The sequence below is a fragment of the Emericellopsis atlantica genome (assembly GCF_019669845.1).
Source record: "Emericellopsis atlantica unplaced genomic scaffold F5Z01scaffold_10, whole genome shotgun sequence".
Lineage (NCBI taxonomy): Eukaryota > Fungi > Ascomycota > Sordariomycetes > Hypocreales > Bionectriaceae > Emericellopsis > Emericellopsis atlantica.
In genome coordinates, this window is record NW_025764712.1 from 472,136 (window position 1) to 489,179 (window position 17,044).

The following is a 17,044-nucleotide window of genomic DNA, read 5'->3' on the forward strand; positions in this document are numbered from 1 at the left end:
GAGGAGAACAGGAGGAGGAAGCCAGAAGCTGTACTCAGAATTACCCAATCTTCGTAAATCAACAGAAGCACCCAATGGGCGGATTCAGTAGTTTTGCGCAAGAAGAAATCATCATTGTAGGCTGTCGATGGCGGAATAGACTTACCAATTAATTGATCACTCGCGAATAAGATTATCGAAGCGCTCGACGAGTGCTGCGGCGACCGCGTTGAGTCCATCGACAACAAGCTTGCGAGGGGGAAAATTATGTGTGGGAACAGGTCGCGCTGAAATAGGGACGACGAGCAACAGCGCCAAGTCCGGTACAGTGCCTTCACTCAGGATCATCTGCAATCAATCACACAGCGCACTGTGTAGTACACAGTAGCATCTTGTCTATCATGAGCAGAAGACGTGATCATTTCTGTATTGCGATGCTATGCAATATTTCTTTTTCTCATCAGACTCTTCTGGGCAGGTCCCCGCTATGCCTGACCTCGAATGCCATGACCAACAATACGGAAAAGGGAGGGTAAAGCCACAAGTCATGCCGCCTCCAAGTCCCGAACGCCGACGCTGTGAGGAAACAAGTCTACTCCAAAGTGCCTCCGTCCTTGTATTGACCGAGTGTTGCAGTTTGTTTTCTATTGTACAGATGACAGTTTGTCTATTCAATGGTGCCAAGCTCACACCAGTTGTTGACGGGCTAGTCGCTGTTAGCAGGATGATCACCGAAAAATTGGACGAGAGCCGACGTACAATGCAGCTGAGATACTTGCACCAGTCGCAACTGTGCGCAGAGGTGTAAAAGTTGGTGATGAGGAAGATGAAGACCACCACCACCAGGATCAGGGCGCCGACGCGCACCAACCACCACGCCCACCACAGGGGCTTACGACCCTTGAAGAAGGCCGTGGGGTTCTTGAGGAAGGGCTGGATGCCTGCCTCGGACTCGGTCACCCGGGCGTACGTCGTGTCCTGGCCGATCCGCAGACGCAGGGCGTTGGGCGAGTGGAGGACCGAGATGCCCAGGGCCAGACCCATCAGGAAACCGCCAATGTGGGAGAAGTTGTCAAGGCCAGGCAGCAGACCCAGGACAAAGGAGATGATCATGTCGGCAATGATGAACAGGAGATCCTTGACGGGGCTCTTGCGGTCGCTCCACGAGTACAGCAGATCGAGCAGGTTGAGCGCCAGGATGCCAAAGATGGAACCCGAAGCACCGGTCGAGGCAATCGCGGGCGGCGCAAAGTTGCCGCCCATGACGAAGCCAAAGATGCCAGAGCTCACATAGACGAGGAAGAACCGGATGGACCCGATGACTTGCTCCATCTCCCGTCCCAGGGTCAGCTGCAGGAGCATGTTGAACCCAATGTGGATGATGCCGGCATGCAGGAACATGGGGATGATGAAGCGGTACCACTGGTTCGGTTGCGGAGTCTGGTCCGCGTTGCCGTCAAACACGGGGTCGGGCACGTCGCCGCCGAAGCCACAGAGGGTCGACAGAGGGCACGTCTCATCCCAGCTGGTGGCGTTGGGACACAGGAACTTGACCTCAATGTCGGAGCCCTGGATCTGGGGCACGTTGTGCATGCACGGGGCGTAGCGAGCCCCCATGTTGATCATGACCTGCGTCGACGGCCCGATCATGTAGTTGAACTGCGGCTTGATCATAATGGGCGAGCCTGTGAGGATGCCGTTCTGCACAATCTCGCCAATGAAGACGGCGATCTGGGCCACGGTGAAGACGTAGACGCACCAGGGTATGCGCTTCTTGTCCGATGCAATCATGCCCAGCTGGCCCAGCGCGATCTTTTGCTTCCTCTTCTTGCGCCTCCCCGAGCCGTCGGGCGTATCGTACACATGGTCGTTGAGCATCTCAGGGTCTCCTGATTTGCCCCCCGGGTGGTCTTGGAGCGGAATATCCTCTGGGTGATTCGGGCCACCGCGTCCCTGGCCATAGTAGCCCGTATCCTGCTGGTAGTAGCCCGGTTGCGACATGTCGCTGTTGCTCGCGGCGGCAGGGTCGTGTCTCGAGTTCACCGGGTACACATTGTCGTCGAAAACGGTATCGAAGGGCGACGGCCCCGTGCGCGAGGGCTGGTCTGGTGGGTACGGTGCGGGCGAGGGAGTCTTGTTGTAGCCGAGCGTGGAGGGCGGCGCGGCATAGGGGTTCGTGTGGTAGGAGGGCGCAGGCGTGCCTGCTTGTGAGTTGGCGTAGCGAGGATCCAGCAGGGACACGGGCGAGGGCGACCGTATCGGTGGGAGATGGGACCCTGGCTGCTGCTGCTGAGCGCCAGAGGAGTAGTAGTAGTCTTGGTTGGAGGCCATGACTCTGCACCGCGTCGACTAGAGAATGCCGATGCTGTAGAACGAAGGCGAGAGGGAAATTAAGCCGGCCGCTGACACAGCGAATGAGTGCGCGTTGCGACGTCAACTGCCCCAGGACGCCTTGAGCGAAAGAGAGGGTCCAGCCTCGGTGAAAATGGTTACGAGGCTGGCTGGCGACTGGAAAAGTTGGATCCTGGTATTCTGTTTGTGTTTGTCCCGCAATTGGATGATGGATCCGACGTGATTTGCTCGGCTTTGCAGCAGTAACGCGCGGCGTCGTCAGATGGGCCTTTGCGTGAGCGAGAGTGAGTGCGCCAAGAGAGACTGCGAGGAAGCGAACGAGACGGAATGAGGTCAGTCCGAGGGCAAGGGCAGTTTGGAAAGAATGAGAGGACAAGTCAGTTGACGAGGAGAAGAGTTGAGATGCGAAACAGGGCGAGAGGCCCTCCCACCAGATTACGTATGTAGCCTAACGTCAGAAGTGAAGTGATCGCCAGTGGCTTTGGCTTCCGTGCCTACAGTGGCAGTGTTGCCGGACATAATGAGCCACACCAGTCCCCATGTACAATCGGGGCTTCGCAGCCGCATTATTTTGTCACAACCCCTGTTCTTTTTTTAGGAAACGCTCACAGCCCCCATTGTGGTACCAGCTGGCACTGGTCCAGCACCAGCACATGTGTAGCTGAGGTTGTCATACGCGCCCAATGTTGATGACTGACACGCCGCAGCTCAGATACGTGTCGAGCAGGGTGCTGCTGCGCAGCATACGAGATGGAGATACCTTTGACAGACGGCCGCCTGCGGATGTGGAGGTCCTCTACCAGGTCCACCACCACAAGTTCATCGCGATCATGCACGCACACTTACGCTGTGTCACTGTCACAAGTGTCATTCATACATTCCGCGTTTGATGACGCATTAAAGGCTCACGATTCCGAGTGGACCGTGAGGTGCGATAAAGTCTGAATTGAGTTTACAGTAAAGTACAAGGACTACAGAAGCAAAAGCACTCCCCTCGCCAGAAATGCCAATCACTCCATGGCACGCTTAGCCCCGCGAGCCCCTTTTTATACAAACATCACCCTCGATAAGACCGCTAGTGCTACTAGACTACCTTATCTATCCACGATTTAGCATCATATATCAATATATGCAAAGGCGGACTTCCTAGGAAGGACACAGTACGGTATTGGTACTCTGTACCCATTAAAAATGCTCACCACACAATGTGCAATAGCCTCCTCTTGTCATCCGCCTCTGCCATGCTGTTGCCCGCAGACCTCGTCCCTACCTGCAGGTCAGCAAACCTAGCTCGCAGGTCAAAGTCAATCGACTGGATCATAAGGCGTTTCTCCTCTGATATCGGTCGGTTGCGCGAGGCTGGAGATGCCCCGTGCGGCACGATATAGCCGCTCCCCATCGCAGACGTGTCGACACGCAACGGCATCCCCTGCTGCTGCTGCTGCTGCTGTTGGGGCTGCGCCATCGCGGGGCCATCCGCCTCCTCGAGGTCCATGACTAGCTGGGCGACGCGCGCAGCGAGTCCGCTGTCCCACATGCCCTCCCGTCGGGAACTACTACGCAGCAGCGCGATGGCCTTCCTCCGCAAGATACCTTCGCGGCACTTGGTCGCGACGACGAACAGAGGAGGGACGATGCCCATTTCTGCGCTGAAGCTCGGCCTGATATGATACGCCGTGTACCCCCCTGCCGTGACGTCCGCCGGGTCGTCATATCGCCTGTGTAGACACCGCTGTGGGTAGGCACAGCGTTGGTCCCGTGCCTCCCTCTCGTCGTTCGCAATGATCTCTTGCCCGAGGCTCACGATCTGCTGGAACTGGGGCATAAAGACCTCAAAGTGGGACTCGGTGCTGTTGAACAGGCACATCATGATAATCTTAATGTTGATCTGCATCATCTTGAGCGTTGCGATCCCGGACCTTTCTTGCACGGTGAGATGGGGAGAGGAAAATCGAGAGTCGAACAATGGCCGGAAGGCGTTGCTCCAGTCGTCAATCTCGGTCTGGAAACCCAGGCTGTACTGGCGCCATGAAGCCGGAAAGAGGGGAAAGGGGTGCCGTTTCATCTGGTGCAGTCGCTCTATGAAGCGCAGACCTCGCTCGCAAAGGCGGTCATATGCCAATCGAGCGTCGCGCAGGTTGGCAAATTGCCTGTCTAGAGACGGGGCCGACAGAAAGCTGGATGGGCGTTCAGGATAGGGTGCCGAAGAACTCTCCGGAAGAGGCTCCTCGGGGTCCAGGCGGATGACATATGGTTCTTGAAAGTGAAAGGCCAGATCGTAGGATTTGGCTTGTATAGCGAGTCGGCGGAAGATGGTGACGAGTTCCTCCTCGATGCCATAAAGTCCCGAATTGTGTTGGCCGGGGCGGTCGAGCCGCAGGGTTGCCAGGAGTCCGAGTCCGTTCTGGACCTGGATGATCGCCTGCTTGTGGTCGCCAATAAAGGCGTCGAACGAGCCCAGCAAGACACTAGCCATGAGCCTCGTACGGTGAGAGCCGGGTGCTTGCCCGTCGAGCAGCATCATGGCATTGCATGCCTCTGAGTACTGTCGTACAGCCACCTGCCAATGACCCATGACGTTCCCGTCATGTGTCGACGAAGGCGGCACCGGGTTGGACTCGTCAGTGGGTGACGGTGATTGCCATGATTGCTCGAGTGTCTTGTAGAGTGCCCCGAGTGCTATAGTTGCGTGGCGAACGGCCGGCTCGCTATGGCACTCTTGGAGGACACGCTGGGTCCAGAAGACGGAGTCAAAGTACCCTGACAACTCTGATGTTGTGTGAATCCGGAACAAGTCAAAGTACTGCATCTCAATACCCTTCAAGGGGATGCTGTTAGCAGGCCGATATACATCGAGTGATGGATTGCCGGCAGGCGATGGCGCGAAACCCGCTGGCGATATCGAGTCTCCTCCTCTGCCTGACTGTGCAGTCTGCTGCTGGCGGTTGAGCCTTCGGGGAGGGAGCCCCCTTTCGCGCCCCGGGAACGATGTTCCCGCATTGCTCGCCAGCGTAGGTGCCGCGGCGGCAACGGCAGGCTTCGGTGCTATACGAAGCTCGGCGTATGGCACGGCATGGCGCGGAGGCGGAGGATAGCCAGTACAGTCCTTGTGGCTGCGAACACATTGAGTGCATGCCGGACGCTTCTCGTCACACTTGATTCTCCTTTGCCTGTTTGCTCTAATGTGAGCAAAGATCTCCCCGATCTGATTGGTCAAGGATTATTTTCTTACTTGCAGTTGGTGCAGCCTGTCTTGACCTTTGGCCGGCTCTGGCGCCCACGTTTCTGCTTGGGCGGGTCGTCGCACATTGGTAGGAAGGTGTTGGTTGGTCCGCGAGACGGCGTCAGTTGAGAGCAGAGGCCCCTGAGATAACTACACGTAGTGCAACCTCTTCCTCATGCCAGGCCACAAGAAGATCTGCCTGCCACCGTCTGTTCATGTACCATACAGTCACCGATCCCCTTCTTTGTGGTCTCGCTTGCTGGTGGGTGAAGTTTGTACGAGATCCCTGTATGCTCGAGGCGAGCGGCTGAAAATCGCAGTGAGATCTGGAATCTGAACAAGCGACTCCGCCTCCGCGCGGTGATCTGCCGGTAATAAAAGGGTGTCGGTTGATGAGCCGCTCCAGGGCAAGGCCAGCGCGTTGAGGCCGCGACAGCGGGCAGTATCGCTTACTGGGCCTCTTCTACAGCTCCAGTCGCCAGCTCATTCTTAGGAAGAGGCAGGGAGAGCTCGAAATATCAAGCGACTTGGATGTTGGTCGGTCGTCGTTTGAGGCGGACAACTTGGCGGGCGCTCATTACTTCAGGCAGCAGCACTCCCCCGTAAACCGCCTAGAGGAAGGTGCACTGGGTAGGTAAGGTATACTGGCCAATCAGAGCACAGTGGTCGACTCTTAAGGATATAGTAATGGTCTTCGGCAAACATACTAGGCACCTCAGGCACCTCGAATACCCCGTACTGGATTCATTTTAATATCGTCCAGCCTGGTCTGATTGTACACTCGGTCTGATTCACCCGAAATGACAATTTGACACTCTCGATTATCCGAACCCGGCCCCATCACCTAGAGCCGGGCCGGATCCTGCTCAGGCTGTCGGCCAAGTGGATACCTCACGCCGGAGCCCGATGTGCATTGCATTGCATGTCAACGACTGGGAAGGATTGGCGGCCGACTCGGACAATACTCACGGTTTTGGACCTTGGTTGAAGCTCCAGCAATTACTCGAGCCGTAGGGTGTTTCCAAAAGCAGATCTGCATGATAGTCACCTCTGAACGCTGGGGAGATGTCTGGCACCTCTCATGCACGTTGCCAGCTGCTTCTGATACTAACCTCATCCATCCACTTACCCTACATCTGCCGCCCGACTCTATATACGTATGAGCTTCGGGCCGCGTGCGCGTCGCCATAATATTGCAGAAAGCATCCCTGGCAGTGCAAAAGAAAACGAGCGAAAGGGTTGTTTAGTTTGGCAACATTTCCTTGGCTAATGTCATGGTAGAGTCTGACAGCAATAAGTTTGCTGTGCTAGTGTTTAAAATTCATGGACGTGTGTCTTTGGCCCGTGCGGTGTCAGTTGAAACGAGTAAAGTAAAAAAAAAAACTAGGGATCGAACTTTTGATTTCCAAAAGCTTGAAAATAACAAGGTATTGATAGTATCGTTTTGTTGTAGGGAATAAATGCTTGTTCATGAATTACTTATATGCGACGCGTCCTGGCGCGACGCCTTCGGACCCTGGTAGAAAAAAAGTCCCCTACCGAACCTTGCGTCGTCGATGTCGTCAACTACATCACCTAAAATATTCAGCGCAAACGACGACATCACAAACAACCATACGTACATGCACACTGCTGCCACTAAGTCGGAAACATCCCACGATCCAGTAAAAAGTCCCACCACAATGCCCGTCGTCGACCATCCGCTACCCCCCTCCGAGGGCACGGAAAAGTTCCTCAAGAACGCCGCCATCGCAGGTGCCATCATCTGCCCGGCCGCCATGCTTCTCCCACCCCGCAAGGTCGACCTCCGCTTCTTCATCCTCTTCACCGGCTTCTCGCTCTCCACCAACCACCTCGCGAGCGTGTACACGGGCGAGTCCTTCTACGGTCGTTTCCAGCGACGCGCCAACGCCATGGCCGACAGCATGTCCGGTCTGCCCAAGGAGGCGAGGGAGACGCAGCGCATCCTGCGGGAGCACAAGGAGCAGCTGGCGCGGGAGAAGGGAGAGGCGGCGGCGGCGGCGGCAGCGGCAGCGCAGGAGAAGAAGGAAGGCGGTATCCGGAAGGCGGTGGAGGATGTGTGGATGGGCGGCGAGGGCAAGGATTGGCAGAAGAAGAGGCTGGAAGAGCACGAGCAGAAGCTGGCGGAGGGCAAAGGCATGACGGGTATCATCATGGACCAGATCGCCGAGGTCTGGAGTGGGAATTGGAGGCCGGACTCGAGCAAGAAGGAGGGCAGCGAAAATGACAACAAGCCTGAGGGGAAGAAATAATGGGGGCCGCCCAAGTCGCATTGCGTTGTACGAGTTTTGTATCATACGGTGTCTGTATATAAGAGGATGGGTAATGTCAAGTTGGGTATCATGATGCGGGCTATGCTATGAACCCGACCGCGCGCTATGGTATACAAGATTGTACAGTTACAGGGGTGGCAGCTCTTCACGGCATATCGGACACTGCAACCTGAACCGCATCCATCCTTCAAGGCATGCGGTGTGGAATATGTGCCGGCACGGGGTCACCATGTACAGCCTTCTGGCGAGCGCCCCGGTCACTCCGCTGGCTTCGTTCCCAGACTTAATGACCGGCACCTCCAGGTGTTCCCTGCAGATAGAGCAATCAATCGTCCGGGTGTTGTGGTTCTTCTTTGTCTCCTCACTGTCGGCAAGACCTGGATGGTCGTCCATGACCAGGCCAATGGGGAGACCGCCGGCCTCGAGGCTGTCTTCGCGGAGGATCGGGTGGTAGTCCCAGGCATCTGGCGTCCAGCTCACGGGCACGCCAAAGCGAGGGCCGACAATGTCCTGAGCCGCTAGGATCACAATCTGCACCCAGAGCCAGGTGCACATCACCAGGAACGCTCGGGGCTCGGGCGACGCGTAGAGGAAGTTATCCTCCTTGACCCAGAAGTAGGCCAGAGGAAGCAGCCGCAGGACAGACTGCCCCAGAACAAACTCCCACTTGAGCGCACGGCGACAATTGCGCATCGTATTGCGGTAGATTTGTGGTACCCATAGCGACAGGTATATGAAGCCCAGTGCATTGAGGAAGCCTGATCGCCACGATGGATACCACGTGGTGGAAGAGATGATCAGGAAGCTGATGGTCAGGCTGAGCAGGATGAAGCGCCCAACAATACTCTGAAAGGACTGGACAGGAGTGCGCGCCTCTGCACGCTGCTGATTCGCACCGACAAGAGGAGCAGCGGCCGCGCCCTCAGCAATCTCAGCATCAATGTCCTGATCAGAAGGGACAATGACCGGGTCCGGGACAGTGTTCGCCGGGCGGCCAGCCGTCACAGGCGCCGGCAAAAGGGACTCAGCACCGCCCTGTTGCGTCCCAGTAGGCGCCACTGCTGGCTGCGCATCCGCTGTCGCATCGTTCGCCCCAGAGGCGCCATTGACCTGCTGATTCCTATCTCGACGGTCGCGGCCTTCTGGGAGCTGGACATCGTGAATGTTGCCGAGAAAGGCACCTCCCACTGTCATGGACAGGAAGCTGGAGAACATGAGGACCAGAGTGGGCAAAAATGTCGACGCAGCAGACGATACCCATGTGGCGGCCGCTGTGAATGTCATGCCGTCAACGAGTAGCATCATGCCCATAGTTGAGAAGCTCACACGTGCCATTGTGGATGGTGTCGACGACTCGACCCGCTGCCGTCTCAGCAGCCAAACCTGCAGGGAAACAACCAGGGCGAAGACAAGAAGCCACTTTTTCACCTGTTGCAGGTGAATCTCCTTCTTCAACCCCAAAAGATGGTGCGCCTGCCCCGGGGGGAAGTCTGGCGGTCCTTTGGTCTCAAGGAAGAACCCACAATCGGGCGAGTAGATGACAGCAGACATTTGCATGTCGGGTATTGATCCAAGGGGAGCACCCACTGGCGCTTCCAACTCAGACTCGGCCGCATGGATCATATTCGCAAGCGCCTCTCTCTCAGACTCGGGCTTCGTCAAGCCCACGCTCTGTCGCGTAGGAGGCTGCAGCTGCCCGTACATGACAAATTCGCAATGAGGATAGGGGTACTTTGTGTACATTGAGTTATCCACGTCGGAGCTCCATGGCTGGTTTGGGTCGACGTAAATGTCCCTCTCCTTCGTCTTCAGTGTGTGCGCCAGCGTCTCGTTCAACAACATCTGGCTCGAACGAAAATAATCCGCTCCGGGTGTCAAGTGCGGTAATCCAAACAGGCCTTGGAATTTCTCACTCGTAGTCGTCAGCATGACGACACCTTTGCGCGGCCAGTGAGCTCCCCAGAGTCGCATCTCCCAGTTATGGTGCGAGCCGTGGGTATCTTCAATCTGCACGTTGGCCTTGATGCTTCTGACGGAGCCCCCGCTCAAAGGTGCCTCGTCCACCGAAAGCTGCTCGTACTCAAGGTCTGTTGTGTTGCCCTCGAGCATGACGACCATTCTGCCTTCCCTGCCTGTCATGTTGCGGGCCCAAGGCGCATCATCCCCAACCCAGTGGATATCCGGCATACTGGCGCTCAGATTGTGGCTCGCGTAGCTTCGTGGCGCAATTGCGTCCGTCTTATGCCACTCCCCATGCAATGTGCCCGACGCGTTGGTCCAGACCGGCAGCGCTTCGGCGGAATCCCATAGTTGCTCTTCGCCCTCCGCAGAGAAAGCATACCGGCTAAAGTCTAGTGATCTCTGACGGAAGTGATCGAGGCCACCCCAAGAGAGGCCGTCCTCCTGCCGAAAGCCGGTCAGGTTCACCCACTTGGCCTGCTCCTTTGTCGGCGCAAAGTCACCCCATCTGGTGTCGCCGAGCACGTGCAGTGCTGTCCAGAACCGTTGTATTCGTTCGCCGGCTAGGTCGGACAGCAGAAATGTCTCTGCGCTTCTTTCGGTATCGGGGAATATCATCCATATCATCAATATGAAGATGAAGAAGCCGGCCGTGTTCTGGGGTTGACGAGACATGATGGATGGCTGACTCGGTTGCGTCAACGACGCTGACTATGAATGCGTCATACTATGTTCTTGAACGAAACGTAGCGCAGGCAGGCGTCGAGCAATTGTTGTATGTAGTCGCACGGCACTCGAGGAATAGCGCGAAAGTCGGTTGCACAGTTGATGAAGAGGAGCGCGTTGATGTCGAGTCCTGTTATTGCATGGGCAAGTATTGTTGGGCTAAAATATTCATGTAATGGGATTTATGCACAAGTCACTCGTGAGCAGCCCCCAGCCTGCAATAACGCGGTCACGACCGGGGCTTCGTGCTTTTCCATAGGAAGGCACCTTTATAATCAGTAATCATCAGTTGTTTGCCCTCTAATACCATTCAGGCCATACTAGGAATACAGAGAGAGAATATGACAAGCTTGTCAGAGTCATTCGTCGCATCGATCGCGCATAGTCTCAACTGGGCCCACATTCCCTGTGTCCTTTGGGGTCAATACCTCCTGATACTTCACGGCGTGCCGTCTGTCGTCGGTGTAGGTAACCCGTCCAGTAAGACGTTGGGACGGTTCTATGCTAACAAGCTCCAAGTCGATTGATTTCATCGTCCCGGACGATTGTCCCGGGGCTGGCCTGAAAGTCCTATCCCAACTTAAGAGCCTCACCCCGTGTCCAGACGATAAAACCTGCCCGTCCAGCTCGTCAAATCGGTGTACACCAGCTCCAGCTGTCCACGTCCACGTCGAGGCCTCGGAATTCACGGTCGGGCTGTATCCGCGAGCCGATACCCTCTGGTTCCTCCCACCGCTGGACGGTTCGCTTCTGTTCCCAAAGAAATCGAAGCTTCCCCGCAATACGTCCTCGCGTCAGACGATACTGTTTTCCCGCCCTGGCGACCAGGTCGGGGATCGGGCGTCTTCAAGGAGGGCGGAGACCAAGTTGTTGCCCTGAAGTCTCATGTCTTGCTGGAGGCACTCATGCGAATATATGCACGGGATGCGGGGACACCCGTGGGCACGTTCGGAATTTCTATGATTGCGTACATCGAGGAGTATGTTGACGATGATGGATTCTGGACGCAAGCGAACTTCCGGAGCCGTTCAGGACGTTTTATAGAGAACTGAGGGAAGGGCGGAAGCCAGTTCGTCCATGGATGCTGGAGTTAAAGAGAGCTCTTGAATTATCATCTTTGTAAGTTGGCGCTTTCATAATAACTATAAAATATTTATATAATTCCCTTTTTATTATAATAAAGTATATAATCGCTAGATTATAATTAATTAATTTATTTATTATAGAATTTAATAAAGGCAGCGATTTATATTAGGCTAAGTATAAAGACAAAGGTACGTCGCGGCGTATATATTAGTGGTAGTATTGCACCGTACTCAAGTTACTCAACCGCCGGGGTGCCTAATCGTGGGGGCACGTCCCACTTGTTCTTGACGCGGCACATCCAACCTCAATCAAACAGCTAAGGAAATATCCCTGGACGATAGTACCTCCCGTGCTCTCACTCGTATCTGACCGCACACATCAAACACCTGCCTGAGCGTCAAGTGCACTCGAGACACACCATGTCGGACCAGCAGCCCAGTGAGGAGGCCAAACAGGCAAACGTAGGAAACACACCACCCTTTTGAGCCAAGCTTCACTTACACATGCTGACTTGTTGAGAATCACAGGAGCAAGAAGAAGTTCGCCCTGATGTGACGGCCGCCGTGGACGAGTTGCTTAACACTCTGTCTACCAAATTCGCCGCAGTTTCCTCAGAGATCTTCGCCAAGAGTTAGTTTCCAGCAAGCCATACATCCTTGTCGTTCACGCCGCTGCTCACACTTATTACTTGCAGTGGATGATATGGCCAAACGAATTGACAAACTCGAGACTGAACTGATGGAGAGCAAAGCGAAGGAAGCCCAAGGGAGCCCTTCCAAACCGTGATGGCGTCTAGAGAAGACAAGGCACGGCATGACGAGGGATACACACATGACAAATCACGGCCTACATCAAGTCTTTTTTGATCAATTTGTATATTCGTTTCATTCGCATGTTCGTATACTCATCCGGCCGTCGTGATGTCTTTCATGTCTTTCCTTGCATGTAACCTTGAATCCACTACAGCTCATCCTTGATCTCCTGGACCTTCTCCTGGACCTTCTCAGCGAGCTGGGCCATGAACTTACGCAGAACGTTGACCTTGCTCTGGAGCTCGTCACGCTTAGCAGGGGCCAGACCGCCCTTGGTGAGGATGCCATCGAGGCGAGCCAGCTCCTTGGCAACATACGTATCGCTCTCGCCCAGCTTGGTGAAAACACGGACGTAGTACTCGGCGTACTTGTACTGAGCGGTCTCCTTGAGCTTCTCGGCCTCAGCGCTGACCTCAGTGGAGATCTCGGCAATGTTGGAGCCGGTCAGCTTGAGAAGAACAGCGTCCAGGGCATCGATAGTGCCTGCGGTGATGTTCAGGGAACCACCGGGAAGACGGTGGGTGCCAGCCTTCTCGTTTACAAAGGCGAGCAAGTCCTCCTCAGAACGACCGCCCGTGTACTTGATGCCCTCCTTGCTGCCGGGAGCGAAGTATAGAATGGTTGGGTATCCGCTGACACCGTGAGCCTTGGCAGTGGCCTTGCCCTTGGGAGAGTCGGCGTCGACCTTGGCGATCAGGACGCTGGAGTCGCTGGAGAAGTCGGTAGCAACAGTCTCCCAAGTCGGAGCGAGCTTCTTGCAGTCTGGTATGCTGTTAGCTACGAACTTGGCAAAGTTGTCCACTTGGGTTTGACTTACGGCCGCACCAGGGTGCAGTGAAGGCCACCATGGCGTGCTTATCCTGGCCAACAGCAGCATTGAAGGTATCGTCGGTCAGCAGGGTGAGGTCGCTGGGCAACTCCTGCTTCTTCTTGGACTTGATGCCAGTCTTATCCTCAATGAAGGCGGTCAAAGATTCGAGATCCCTGCCAGACTTGTATTCCTCAGGCTTATCACTCTTTCCATCAAAGTACTTCAGAGTAGGGAAGCCCTGGATACCGAATCTCTTGCCCAACTCGCGGTTCGCATCTGCGTCGACCTTGGCGATCTGGATCTTGTCCTTGGCGTTCTCGTACGTGACAGCAAGATCCTCCCAGATGGGGGCGAGCTTCTTGCAGTGGCCACACCACGGTGCGAAGAATTCGACAAGCGTGGGCTTGCCGGACTTGAGGACGACATCGTCAAAGTTCGAAGGGATGAGGTCAATGACCTGGGAGCGGGCGGCCGCTGTGGCAGCGAGCGCGCTGAAGAAGAAGTGCTTCAACAACATTGTAGAGGATGGAGCTGTGTTGACGAACAGCAGCTGCGAGATTGGAGGAAAGATGGAATGGGAAAGACGACTCAAAGTTCAAAGTCGCTTTGAAATCAACAAGCAGCAGCTGTCTGGAGCTTGAGGCGAGTACCCTCCACAGAGCTACGTAGGGGTGGCGGGGCGGCTTGGCGGTGAGACCCTTTGGAATCGATCCGCCCAAAGATCCAGACAAGACACGGCATAAAGCACGACCTAATATTGGCAGAATACCTGTCGATCATGATGGAGAGTCACAAGATTGTTGATTCATGCGCGATGGATGCCATTGTGAGCTTTGCACTTAAGATAACAGAGGTCGAGCTACGGTATTAAGGTACTTGAACCAAACAATTCCACGTTGAGCGGCTTGACTCTTTGAGCCAGTGTTACTGAGACCTCGTTTGGGTTGTATCAGATGTGGCGCATGTCTTTGTGGCTGAAGCCCCTGCCACCGTCATCGGGATAGTCACGTGCAGGTACGCACACTGGTGGGGCTACACACGGGGTTGGCCAACCCTTCAGTCCGGATTGGCTGCACTGCAGACACCACGAAATTCACACAAAATTTCCCGCGCCTGGCCCTCTGCGAATCCCTCCACCCCAACGCCCAACGCTCGACGACGACACTTCCGCCGGTTCTTCACCCCGAACGAACAACACAAACCGCCATCATGTCTCACGAGAGTGTCTGGAACTCGCGCCCGCGCACCTACGGCAAGGGCTCTCGCGCCTGGTACGATGCACCCCCTTCCCCAATGGTCCGATTCGATGGATGGATGGATGGATGGATGGATGGATGGGTTCAGCAATGGATGCGATCTGGGACTACAACTATCGCTTGCATGAGGGCTAACATTTCGATTTCTAGCCGCGTCTGCAAGCACAAGGCCGGTCTTGTCCGCAAGTACGACCTCAACCTGTGCCGTCAGTGCTTCCGCGAGAAGGCCAAGGACATTGGCTTCACCAAGGTACATATACCACGAAGAAACAACGCACCACCAACGAACCGAGTCACTGACCATATCGTCACTACAGTTCCGTTAAACGACCGAAACGAAATCTGCAGAGGAGGAACACTGGGGTCGGATATTGACGGCGGGAAAAGTCGCGATGGAACGGAAAGCCACGCGCACAAGCATTCTGGGCTTCGGATTAAGGAGTTACTTGGCTTGCTGGACTTGAGAAGTCGCGTTTCACACAGCATCTCCTCGGAGGTGATAGACGAATCCTATGGCATTGGAACACTATTACGACGACTATGGCGATCGAAGTGATGCGTGCACCGTTGATTCCCATCCGAGCAATGTGACGGCGGAGGCAGCAGGGCTCCCACATCGACATGTCGAACTACCTCATTGCGACAGCATGACGGCCAAACGCGTGTCGCGGTACTATCGTGCATCCTAGAGGTCACCTTCGACAAACTCACTGTGATCGAGACTCGTGAGACATGCTTGAATTTGAGCGGGAAAGTGATTGTACATTTGTACATGATTTTGATATCGTACAACCTCTATCATCATACATATCCGCCATTCCTATATTAGTACAACTACCTCCCCATCAAAGCTTGCTTATTTCAGGATGCGCGTAATCAAGCCAGTGGCAACTGTGCGACCGCCCTCGCGGACGTTGAAGCGCTGACCAACCTCAATAGCGTTGGGGTAAGTAAGAGTAGCAACCATCTCGACGTTGTCACCGGGCATGACCATCTTGTGGCGAGCGTCCTCGACGCCCTCGGGCCAGGTCAGGTCAACAGCCTCGTCCGATGTGCGGAGGTACAGCTGGGGGCGGTAGTGCTCGTGGAAGCCGCTGTGGCGGCCACCCTCCTCCTTGGTGAGGACGTAGAGGGAAGTGAGGAACTGGCTGTGGGCCTTGACGGTTCCGGGCTTGGTGACGACCATACCACGCCTGATGTCCTCGCGGCGGATACCACGCAGCAGGAGACCAGAGTTGTCACCGGCCTGAGACTGGTCGCACGACTTCTTGAAGGTCTCAATGTCTGTGACCTTGGTGCGGATGACATCACCGCCCTTGCCGACAATCTCGACCTCCTCCTCACGCTTGAGGACACCGCGCTCGACACGGCCAGAGACGACGGTACCACGGCCGGAGATGGAGAAGACGTCCTCGACAGCCATCAGGAAAGGCTTGGCCATGTCACGCTGGGGGGTGGGGATCCACTCATCGACGGCCTTGAGGAGCTCGTCGATCTTGTTGGCACCAATCTCGGGCTTCTGGTTCTGCATGGCCATGAGCGCAGAGCCCATGATGACGGGGGTCTCGTCGCCCTCGAAGCCATAGGTGTTCAGGAGCTCACGCATCTCCATCTCGACGAGCTCCAACATCTCGGGGTCGTCGACGGCGTCGACCTTGTTGACGAAGACGACAATCTTCTGGACACCGACCTGACGGGCGAGCAGCAAGTGCTCACGGGTCTGGGGCATCTGGCCATCCGAGGCGGCGACGACGATGATCGCACCGTCCATGTTGGCAGCACCGGTAATCATGTTCTTGATGTAATCGGCGTGACCAGGGCAGTCGACGTGGGAGTAGTGGCGGTTCTCGGTCGAGTACTCGATGTGGGCAGTCGAGATGGTGATACCACGGGCACGCTCCTCAGGAGCCTTGTCGATGGCGCCATACTCGAGGAAGTTGGCGAAGCCCTTCTCGGCCTGGCGCTTGGTGATGGCTGCGGACAGAGTAGTCTACCGCATGTGAGTCTATGTGTTCCAAGAGGTGTTTCCGGTCATGTTGTGGATTCTACCTTGCCGTGATCGACGTGACCGATGGTACCAATGTTCACGTGGGGCTTTGATCGCTCGTAGGTGGCGTATGTGCGGTAGACGTGGCTCAGACCCGCGGTCGACTGAGTCCTCAAGGCCGACTGAAGGGGGCTGCTGGTCTTGAGGCCATGGCGCGCGGTGCGCAAGAATGGGGCGATCGATCGGAAGGCCGTCGACATTTTTGTGACGAGAGACAGGAAACCAGAATTACAAGAAGGATAAAAAGGTCTAGAAGAACAGAGATGGAGAGAGAACGGAGTGACCGTGGGGGAGGGTGATGCAAGTCAAGTCAAGTCGAGATGATGCCGCCAAAATTTTCAGAGTTCATCGTCGACTGGCGTTGAAGCTGGTTCCGCGCAGGGGGTCGAGTTGCTGGCGCAATTTACCAGGTCACGTGAGCACGCGAATGATCATGTCGATGCCAAGTCCAATCGACCAGGTACCACGCACTTGACTAAATGATGGGGCAAATGATCTT

At 55.5% G+C, this 17,044-nt stretch overlaps 9 protein-coding genes across 9 annotated transcripts; 4 read left to right on the forward strand and 5 right to left on the reverse strand.

The window, feature by feature from the left end:
- Positions 1 to 201: 201 nt before the first annotated feature.
- Positions 202 to 2,785, reverse strand: F5Z01DRAFT_722093 (uncharacterized protein). Its single transcript, XM_046266596.1, has 2 exons — positions 739 to 2,785; positions 202 to 685 (listed from the first exon to the last, which is right to left on the reverse strand). The coding sequence occupies exons 1-2, from the start codon at positions 2,308 to 2,310 to the stop codon at positions 647 to 649; spliced, it is 1,611 nt and encodes a 536-aa protein (XP_046119271.1). The 5' UTR covers positions 2,311 to 2,785; the 3' UTR covers positions 202 to 646.
- A 741-nt stretch (positions 2,786 to 3,526) lies between these two features.
- On the reverse strand, positions 3,527 to 5,640 carry F5Z01DRAFT_673299 (uncharacterized protein; the record flags this gene model as incomplete). The annotated part of the gene is made up of 2 exons (XM_046264926.1): positions 3,527 to 5,501; positions 5,564 to 5,640. 2 exons carry the CDS (start codon positions 5,638 to 5,640, stop codon positions 3,527 to 3,529), a joined length of 2,052 nt encoding a protein of 683 aa, XP_046119272.1.
- A 1,596-nt stretch (positions 5,641 to 7,236) lies between these two features.
- Positions 7,237 to 7,827, forward strand: F5Z01DRAFT_673300 (uncharacterized protein; the record flags this gene model as incomplete). The annotated part of the gene is made up of 1 exon (XM_046264927.1): positions 7,237 to 7,827. The coding sequence occupies one exon, from the start codon at positions 7,237 to 7,239 to the stop codon at positions 7,825 to 7,827; it is 591 nt and encodes a 196-aa protein (XP_046119273.1).
- F5Z01DRAFT_652881 (uncharacterized protein) lies at positions 7,629 to 10,780 on the reverse strand. Its single transcript, XM_046263308.1, has one exon. The coding sequence runs from the start codon at positions 10,480 to 10,482 to the stop codon at positions 7,975 to 7,977; it is 2,508 nt and encodes an 835-aa protein (XP_046119274.1). The 5' UTR covers positions 10,483 to 10,780; the 3' UTR covers positions 7,629 to 7,974.
- Positions 10,781 to 11,756, forward strand: F5Z01DRAFT_652883 (uncharacterized protein). The gene is made up of 2 exons (XM_046263309.1): positions 10,781 to 10,997; positions 11,053 to 11,756. Exons 1-2 carry the CDS (start codon positions 10,875 to 10,877, stop codon positions 11,410 to 11,412), a joined length of 483 nt encoding a protein of 160 aa, XP_046119275.1. The 5' UTR covers positions 10,781 to 10,874; the 3' UTR covers positions 11,413 to 11,756.
- F5Z01DRAFT_652885 (heat shock factor binding protein 1) lies at positions 11,630 to 12,476 on the forward strand. The gene is made up of 4 exons (XM_046263310.1): positions 11,630 to 11,652; positions 11,760 to 12,080; positions 12,147 to 12,249; positions 12,314 to 12,476. The coding sequence occupies exons 2-4, from the start codon at positions 12,039 to 12,041 to the stop codon at positions 12,403 to 12,405; spliced, it is 237 nt and encodes a 78-aa protein (XP_046119276.1). The 5' UTR covers positions 11,630 to 11,652; positions 11,760 to 12,038; the 3' UTR covers positions 12,406 to 12,476.
- Positions 12,477 to 13,903, reverse strand: F5Z01DRAFT_652887 (thioredoxin-like protein). The gene is made up of 2 exons (XM_046263311.1): positions 13,249 to 13,903; positions 12,477 to 13,193 (listed from the first exon to the last, which is right to left on the reverse strand). Exons 1-2 carry the CDS (start codon positions 13,757 to 13,759, stop codon positions 12,580 to 12,582), a joined length of 1,125 nt encoding a protein of 374 aa, XP_046119277.1. The 5' UTR covers positions 13,760 to 13,903; the 3' UTR covers positions 12,477 to 12,579.
- Positions 13,904 to 14,451: 548 nt separating this feature from the next.
- Positions 14,452 to 14,824, forward strand: F5Z01DRAFT_673304 (ribosomal protein S14p/S29e; the record flags this gene model as incomplete). Its single annotated transcript, XM_046264928.1, has 3 exons — positions 14,452 to 14,513; positions 14,649 to 14,748; positions 14,816 to 14,824. The coding sequence occupies 3 exons, from the start codon at positions 14,452 to 14,454 to the stop codon at positions 14,822 to 14,824; spliced, it is 171 nt and encodes a 56-aa protein (XP_046119278.1).
- Positions 14,825 to 15,354: 530 nt separating this feature from the next.
- Positions 15,355 to 16,745, reverse strand: F5Z01DRAFT_620575 (elongation factor Tu GTP binding domain-containing protein; the record flags this gene model as incomplete). Its single annotated transcript, XM_046261145.1, has 2 exons — positions 15,355 to 16,488; positions 16,548 to 16,745. The coding sequence occupies 2 exons, from the start codon at positions 16,743 to 16,745 to the stop codon at positions 15,355 to 15,357; spliced, it is 1,332 nt and encodes a 443-aa protein (XP_046119279.1).
- Positions 16,746 to 17,044: the final 299 nt, after the last annotated feature.